Raw genomic sequence first — 8,816 nt, forward strand, 5'->3', positions numbered from 1 at the left:
AATTAAGTTTCAAAATCCAGACTGCCTCTTTACTCCATTAAATACTGGGAAGCAGTGGTCTTTCTTTTCAACTGACATTTAAACAGGAAAAGAAGTAAACTTGGAGTTTTTAATAATACGGATGTGCTCTCAAGGCCAGGAAGGAAGGCGGGAAAGAAGGACAGGAGAGAGAGAGAGAGAAAATGAAAGGAATGAGAGGTAGTGTTTAGGCCCGCCAGGGAACATGCTCACTGGAAAAACTCACCAGGTCTCGGTTAAATGCCCTTTCAAACCAGGCATCTAAGATTAACAGTGTGATATGCAGCCAGTGGATCTACACAGCGCTGTAAAATCCTTGCACGGCTTGGCTCAACTATTTGCAAATGGCTTCTGATTCAATTTTGTTTTGGTTATCTCAGTGTAAATAACAGTTAAGTGGGAGTTACAGATTTTTCAAACACTAAAAGTGATAAACAAAGCTAATGGCAAGTCCAGATAAGGAGGAAAACCACCCAGAAGAATCCACAAGCACAAGCAAAGAAATAAATGGGATAGTCAGATGCGTGTGTGTTTCTTGTCACCGAAACTTTATTTTTCTTAATCTGCAGAGTGGCAGAAAAGGTATATGCCAAGTGTTATTTAGACTGTTCCTGTTAAGAGTCTTTATGATAATGTAGTAATAGGTGCCTAGTGAAGCAAGACAGTTTGAATCCACAAAGCCATCCTTAGAAACAAAGATACAAGTGTTTTCCCAACTGTTAGCTCCAGGCTCCCTCTAAACAGGCTTCACGCCTCCATTTAAAAATAGTTGGCATAATGCTGTTTTCTTTCTCTGGGCGTTGTGTCCACATTTCCATGGGGAAGTGTGAATAGAAGTAGTTACAGTAGCATTTCGAGAAACCTTCATGTACCTGGACTTTTTTTGGAGAATCCAATTTTATTACCTGAAAAATGTCTTTGAAGAATGTCTTTCCTCTTCTTCTGACAGTTACAAGTTAGGAGCGCAGGGAAAATTACATCCTCACCCAGAGAGGAGAGGAGTATGTTTGGGACACAACAAAGGATCCGAGTAGTAAACGCAGGGAGTGTTTGGGGTTTTATTCAGCCGGGGCTGACCGTGTGTGTCGCCGCCACGCACTGCTGCCTGTGCGAACGCATGGCTGAGCTGCCGCCTGCCTCCCTACTGCAAACACCGTACGCCACCCAACTCCTCTTGTAACGCCATTGCGCGTGGCATTGTGTTGGGTTCTACGTGTGTGGCACGAGAGTCGGGGAATCGGGGGAGAACAAGAATTTCCTCCATTTCCCGCGGAGTCTTCCTCGGGCGGGGGCCAGGCGGCCAAAGGCAGCGCGCCCTGGAGGTGCCCGGGGGCTCTCCTTCTCCAGGGCATTACACACGGGCGGCCCGGCGCAGCCAGGCGCGGAGGTGCCCAGGGTGGGAGAGTGGTGGCCGGGTGGGAGCTGCCTTAACTTTGATCCGGCCGCGGCCGAGAGGAAAACCGCCGCCGCCCCGCCCGAGCCGGGTGCCGCCGCGCTCTGCTTTTCGCCGCGCGTCTCCGCGGCTGCCTCTTTAATCAGGAACACAGAAGGGGCGGGCCCTGAGCCGGCGCGTAATCGGATAGCTCTGCCGCGGCTCTGACATCCACCCGCTGCTCGGCCTGAAAAGGCAGGGGGGAGCCGGAGGGGAAGCAGAGAACGCGAGCGAGGCAGCAGCCCGCAGCCCGCCCCCAGCACATCCTCAGACGCGCAGACACTCGGCAAGGCGCTAGGCGAGGTGGAGGTGAGGGCGGGCGCGAGCGAACTCGGAGAGGGGCTCGCTCGCTCCCAGGCGATCCCAGCCGGCGCCGCCGCCGCCGCCGCCGCCGCACCAGCAGCCGCCGCCGCAGCAGCTTCCTTCCTCAGACTCCCCTCTTGAGGCTGGCCAAGCGGGTGTAGCCTTTGGGGGAGGCTCCCGCTAGAGGAACCCGGTGAGGGCAAGAGCTGGGTGGCCGCCTCCCGCTCAAGCCGTCGGGCGTTCTGTGCCTCCACCAGCGTGTCGGTCCCGAGTGCCGGGGGATGTGTCAGTTTACGCCTCTGAGATCACACAGCTGCCTGGGGGCCGTGTGATGCCCAAGGCAAGTCTTGGCTTTTATTTTTATTATTTTTTCCTTTTTTTTTACGCTTGGCTTACGGGAAATACTCGTGATGTTGTAGGATAAAGGAAATGATACTTTGAGGAACTGGAGAGGGCATAGATGCGTTTTGTTTTGAAGAGAGGAAACCCGTCCTCTCTTCCCGGCTTGCTCCCTCTTTGCGAATTTGAAGAGCTACCCTCCTCCTGGTGAGGTGGGGATCCAGCAAGAATAAAGGTGAAGACGGGCCGCCAGGACTTAGGAGGGAAACACTGACCAGTAGAAACCTTTGCAGAGGACACTGTAAGGAAGAACATTAGAGAGAGAAAAATACAAAGACTTGTAATTAAACAAGAACTCTACAAAAACAGCTCTGGAGAAAGCTTCTCCAAAATGGATATGTTTCCTCTCACCTGGATTTTCTTAGCTCTCTACTTTTCAGGACATGAAGTGAGAGGCCAACCAGGTAAGACCCTGAAAGTTGTTGGTTTTTGTTTTTTCTATTCATTTCAATATGCCTTTACCTTTAAAAGCAACTGCTAATTCAGGGGGCCACACGCAATGGCAAAGAAGGAAGATCTCTCAATACTGAATAATTTAGAGAGAGATCCCAGCCGGCTCTCCCTACACCACCACCGCTGCTAAAACCCAACTTTTCTCTCCTGCTAGGAGTGTGTGAGTGTGTGTGTGTGTTTTGAAACATAGACAGAATTTGGCGGTGTTCAGATGTCACATATGGACTGAATCAAAGGTTTAAAAATACTACAAAGCTTTTGCATTACAGTTTTGGGGAATTTTTTTTTCCCTGTCTTGAAGCAGAACACATCTCCCTTGAGTTTCTTCAACGTAGCCAGTGAAATATAAATCATTTGCGTTCTCTCCCCTTAGCTACATTGAGCAATGTTAACTGAAGGGCTTGGGAACTATAAGAGTCTAGTTTGGGTTTTCCAGTGCTGTAGATTGTTTGCAGAATGTGTGGATGAGCCTCAGGATCATTGGGCTTAGGCTGATGGAGCAAGTTGTCTTGTGGCCGAGCTAGGGGCTTGGGGCTGGGCGCTTCTGGCAACCAAGGCGTTTGGTCATTCAGCTCTCTTTCCTGCTGTATTTTCTGGTGAAGTAAATCATGTGTTCTTTTAAAAAATTATTATTAGATAACACAAACTATGTGGCCCTCAAAGGTCTCTCATTCTTGTGAAGTGGTCAGAAACTTTTGAGTGGAATTTGTTTTCAACCACTGCCAAAAAGGGTGCGTGGACAGACTGCAGAGATAAGTACTGCAAGGCCCAGAACAGTCTGGGGCCAGTATTTGTGAGCTAGGGGCACACTCTCTGAGAAGGGCTGGTTCCAGGGAATCCAGTGGGGCATGTTCTTGCTTCCGCATACCTCTCTCCCGGGTGAGCCTCTCTCCCCTCTGACAACAGTGTCTGCAGTCTGACAAAACTCTTAAAAGCTGCTACAGGTGATTGAGAGTGGGGAAGCCATCCCGGGAGGAAATGGGGAAAAGAAAGGAGAAAAAGCCTTCCTGAAGTGCCCTTACCCGCAGGCACTTCGAAGTCTGCCACTGCAGCGATAGCACTAACCCCTTGCAGCCTCCCGGGCCCTCCCCCATCACAGCGGGCTAGTGGGAGCCCGCTGAGGGGAGCCCGGGACTCTGATTCTCACTCCCCAGCACTGGCACGCACCCCACTCGAAGCTTGGGTGTTTATTTGAGGGGGAGAAAGATTCGCGAATGCCCTTGTTATCCAAATCCACACGTTTGCTGCGTCTTCTCTGCCATAACTGGTCTTCAAAGCAATTGAAAATCGTATCAAAGAGATGGGTGCAGGTCCCACTTGGGGAGATTTCCTGTGGCTCCCCATTCCCTGTTGCCTTAATTCTAAGTTCCCAGCTCGAAGCGAAATTAAATTACCTCCCACAGACCTGAAAGCTGCATAAATTATATATGTTTGTGTGATTCGCTGTGTGTATATGTGTGTCTGTGTGTGCGTGTGTGTGCCCGCGTGCGCGCGCGGTGAGGATGCCCACGGTACATTATGTATTCAGGCACGGACACTGGTAGGCCCCGGCGCGCGAGCGCGCGCACACTGGCGCACACACCGGCGCGCGCGCACACACACACACACACAACTTCAGGTTCTGAGGGGCGGGAGGGGTAGTAAAGACTCGGGGGCCATCTCCTACCCCAGATGATCTGACATCTGTCCCCGAGCACTGCGCGGAGTGTGTATGTGTGTGTGCGACGTCCGCTCAAACCCACTCCCGCTCTGCCACCTGCCTTCCGCGCTCTCTGCAGAGCCCCCTCCCACCCCAGCCCCGGGCCGCGCTGCGTCACTTCTAGAGAAGCCCAGAGGCGCGGAGCGCAGGGCTGGTCGCCCTCTGTGAGGCCTCAGGCAGCCTCGGACCCAGGGTGGGACCTCCTGATGGGACGCGGAGCTGGGACCCGCCCGGGGTGGGTATTCTCCCTCACCCGAAAAGGCGATCACAAGCCGCGGGCCGTTCCGGCTTTTCGTCGGAGCAGCGGACTGGCACCGGGGGAGCCGGCAGCGGGTGGCAAAGGGCGAGGCCCAGCTAGACCTCTGACTCACCCGGTGCGCGCCGGCCGGGAGGGGTCCGTGCCGGGGAGCAAGTGAGGAAATAACCTCGTGGCCACGGCGGGCAGCCTCTTGCACTGGCGGGCGGCTGGGAGGCGCAGCCCAGTGGGCGTCGCGCACCAGGCTCCCCCTGTCCTTGCCACGCCGGCCGCCTTGCCAGATCGCAGCGCCGCCGCCCGCTTGTCTCCCTCCTGCCCCGGCTCGGGGGCTCGGGGACTCGGGGCCGCTCGGAGGGCCCTGCCCGGAGCGCCCCCTCCTGCCTCGCGCACTCCACTTTGCGCTGCATTACCCCTGCTGCCCCCAGAGAGCCGGCTTTGAGGGGCTGGGGGCCCGAGCGCTGGACGAGCTGGGTGGCGGGAAGACTGGGTGGGATTCGGAGCGGAGGTTGGAGGCGCAAAGGAGGCAGCTTGAGCCGCGGGAATGCGAGCAACTTGCGCGGCCTCCAGTAGCGCTGCGCGCCGGGCGCCCGCGGGTGCGCGCGAACAGGTGAAGAGCACGCGGCGCGCGGGCATTCCACGTGGTGGGGACGTGGTGGCCCCCCAGCCTCCCCCCTACCCCGCGCTGTCTCTAACGCCGCATCGATTTGTTTGGGCTACGCAGCAGAAACAGAGCCGAGCGATCCATAAACATTCTATTAGGCAAAAATATTCCCAGCGAAAGCAAAACCGAAGCTCAAGCCTGGGCTAAGTGGGCCGCCTCCAGCTCCTGCAGCCTTGTCCCCTCCCCCTCCTGACTAAGGACACCTCCAGGGAGAAGCTTGCGGCATTTCCTCAACGCTGCCCATTGCCAGAAAGTTAAGTCGCCGCTGCGGTTCTCCGCCTGGGAGAAACCTCTGCAGTCGCCGGCGAGTTCCGCCTCCCCTCCCCCGCCATCTCGCTCTTTGCTTTTCCGCTAGGGAAAAAGAAATATTCACGGCCAGTGCTTCATTTTCCCTGACTGATTTCTCTTTAATATCAACAGAAGTTAATGGAGGCGGGGCGAGCTGCGATTAAACGGCTGCCCCCAGCCTTCGCCTGGGGCTAGAGCACCTCCGTTTTTCCCACCAGGTCCCCGGCGCCCGGCGGCTGGGTGGGAGGCATCTACAAAGCTAATGTCCAGTGGCTGGCGGGGGTGGTGGGGTGGAATGAACCGCTCGCCCCTCCGGGAACCTCTGCGGTATGGGGGTGGGAATCAGCTTTCCGGGCCAAGCTTAGGGGATCTGGCTCAACCGTGTCACCGCTTCTGCGGCTCCGGTTGAATTTCTCTGGAATGGGAGGAGATCGGCGCTCTGGTTTACTGGCGTGTGCTCACCACTCGCCTCCCTCCCACCACCTCCCTTCCTTTCGGTTTCAGACGGAGAGGAGAGCCCCCTGGCGCTAGCCATTCCCGGTCAGCGCCTGGCCGCGAAACTCCCCTTTGCTGGACTTAATCTCGTGGTCAGCGGGGGACGGGGTTTTGCTCAGGAAATCATCAGGCCCTGACAATGGGTTTCTTCAGATAGTGGCACTCCCAGCCCTAACGTTTCCGCACCTCCGGGACACACTGCCTGGGGCCAAAAGAGCCCGGACCCTGTAACCAAAAACCGCCCCTCCCCTACCCCACCCTCCCGCCCGCCCCTTGCCTGGAGAGCTTTGATCCGTGCTTGAGTTTTAACACCATTGCCACGGACACTGGCAAACGCAGTCAATTCAACCTTCCGTCTGGACTGGATGATCAGATAAGAGGTGTAAATTAGCTGTGGGAGACAGGTCTGGTTCAAACAAATCCTGAAAGAGAAGCAACGGCAGTCTAGGCTCCGGATAAGAGTTTGAAGAGGGTTTCCTTTTTAGCCTGTCTCCCCGAATTGCGGGATGGCTGTGGGCAGGCATAAAAATTTGCAAGCAGATCTATAAACTCCTGGATTCGGCACAGACGGCCTGCTCTAGGCTCTGGGGACTGGTCCCGTGCCCGCATTCAGTGGATACCCAGTCAACTTTATCCCATAAGCAGCCACTGGAGGTAGTGAAGCTAGTGCCAGTTGCCAACAGAGCACACAGTGCAAAACAGTGGAAAGAGAAGAGCTCCCCATGAGGGCTCCAGGGCAAGCTGCTTCTTGTCCAAGTTGTGCCTGGTAGAATTGTGTATGCCCAGGCAGCACCCCGCAGGTCTGGACTTTTCATGTCATGCCGTGGAGCCCTCAGATTAAGCCACAGAGCACCCAACTGGCAAAATGAAATGTTGGAAGGCTGCAGTGACTAGAACCCCAGGCTATCCAGACAGGACTCCTGCTGTCTACCAAATGGCTGTCATCTCCTGCTGTTGAACGTATAGTTCATATTCTGCACCCAAAAGGTCAGTTCCTATCTTCACAGTGTAGTCGAGTCTAGGAGTCCAAATGCCAATTCATATGCAATGAGGCATGAAAGCAAATAACAGTTGGAGAGAGGCCCCCGGGGATCAGTGGGGAGAGACACCATAGACTGGATGGTTCTGAGGACCCTGTCTGGTGTTTTTCATTTGACTCAACTGCTCATTAAAGCAGTCAAGAGAAGGGGCTGACTTTGGGTGACCCAAGTGTGAGACAGTTCTGAGTTGACAGAATTCAGAACCAGGTTCATTGGTAAAGAGTTTTCAGAATATATTCCCCCAAAGTCCAGTTTGGGAAGACTTTAGGAAATAGAGATGAGACTTTCCTTTTTTAAAAGATGGAGCAGAAGCATGATATCTTTTTAATTTCTTGCACTGACGAGAAAAGACTTGAAAAGTGACATCTGGGCGGTAGTTTGTAGTATCATTAACATATTTGAGGTATTTTATCACCTGACCATCACTTGCCACTGGATAAGCTTTGAGGCACCCTCTTTGAGTGTCAGATTTGTGTTTGATCCCTGGAAGTTAGTCTTTGTATGGTTCCTTCCAGGTAAGTCATTCACTTTTTTTTTTTATAATTAACCCATTCCTGGTATTGCGGAGGTTTGTCCTAGAGAGCCTACAGCCTTTTTCAAAGCTTTATCTGCTTCGATGAGAAATGGCTGAAGGCTTAATGGTCTCATTACCTAACAGGATTCAGTGGGGTTAGATTCCAGGACACAGTGGCCTTGTAGCCTGGCTGGCCCTCCAGGAGAAAGCATCTTCTAAAGGTTTAGGAAGCTGTCAAGTTTAGATAAGGCTGAGCTCCGATGCTAGGGGACCTTGGTTGTATTAATAAGGAGAAATTAATTTTTAACCACTGGGAACATTGCCAAATTATGTGACCTTTGGCAGACCAGCTGTGCGATAAAAATAAATCCCCCATCTCTGAAAATGCTGCTTCTCTCCAGGAGAACAATACCAAGGTGGCATTTAGGATGGGGAAGAATAGGGTTGAGGAGACAGGAGAGAAATGGCAGCTGTGGAGAAAAAAACCCTCTGATGTTGTGACACATAGTTTCAGACTTGAGCCATCTAGTCACACCCCTACCACACCCTCCCCCAGACACACACCCTGGTTTCCAGGACGCAGGAAAGAGGCCCAGGATGACAAGGACCTGAGGTGCCAGGAGTGGAAACTGTGTTAAGTGCCTCCAGCTCACTCACACCCCAGCCTCAAACACATCTCTCATTGTTCACACACAGATTCCTGGCAAGGGGGAGAAAAAGGAGTTTTCAAACAGGCAAAACGTTTTTCTTGCCCTAAATGCCACTAAATAAGTTTGTCATTGAAATGTTTAGGGGAGACCTTCCTCGGACTTCCCAGCTTCTGAAGCATTGGAGCCAGACCACCTGGATTAAAATCCAGCTCAGCCGCTTGACAGCTTGGTGATCCAGAATCCTTAATCTCTCTGTACTTCAGTGTCTTCATCTGTAAAATGTATTTGATAATAATAGCTGATTTCTAGGGCTGTTGGGCTACGTCAGATTACATAGAGTACTGTTTAGTACATATTAAGCTGTCTATTCGGAAGTCATTTAATCTTCAAAACAGCTTCGGTGGGGTTAACAGTATCTGGTGATCATAGAAAGATAGAAAGCACACTAACACCCATGTGGTAAGTTGATGTTACTTTTATGAGTTTTTTTAAAAATAAGTAGATAATTACGCATTCTCAGCTCTTACCCCACTAAACCTTTGTCTGGTTTATATAAGCGTCAGATGATCTCTCGGCACACTGTTATACTCGGCACGTCGTCACCAACA

At 52.8% G+C, this 8,816-nt stretch overlaps 1 protein-coding gene across 9 annotated transcripts in view; it reads left to right on the top strand.

The window, feature by feature from the left end:
* The first annotated feature begins 1,617 nt into the window (after positions 1-1,617).
* Positions 1,618-8,816, top strand: part of NRP2 (neuropilin 2) — a 117,466-nt gene continuing 110,267 nt past the window's right edge. For 7 of the 9 annotated variants that reach the window (XM_081241726.1, XM_081241727.1, XM_081241728.1 and 4 more), the window contains exon 1: positions 1,619-2,556. In XM_081241726.1, the coding sequence (XP_081097852.1) occupies positions 2,484-2,556 (73 nt within the window). In that variant the 5' untranslated portion in view covers positions 1,619-2,483. Of the gene's footprint in view, positions 2,557-8,816 lie in introns of all 9 variants that reach the window. The other 2 variants (XM_081241725.1, XM_081241733.1) reach the window with 2 other exon arrangements.

The sequence above is a fragment of the Mesoplodon bidens genome (assembly GCF_964165515.1).
Source record: "Mesoplodon bidens genome assembly, chromosome: 8".
Taxonomy (NCBI): domain Eukaryota; kingdom Metazoa; phylum Chordata; class Mammalia; order Artiodactyla; family Ziphiidae; genus Mesoplodon; species Mesoplodon bidens.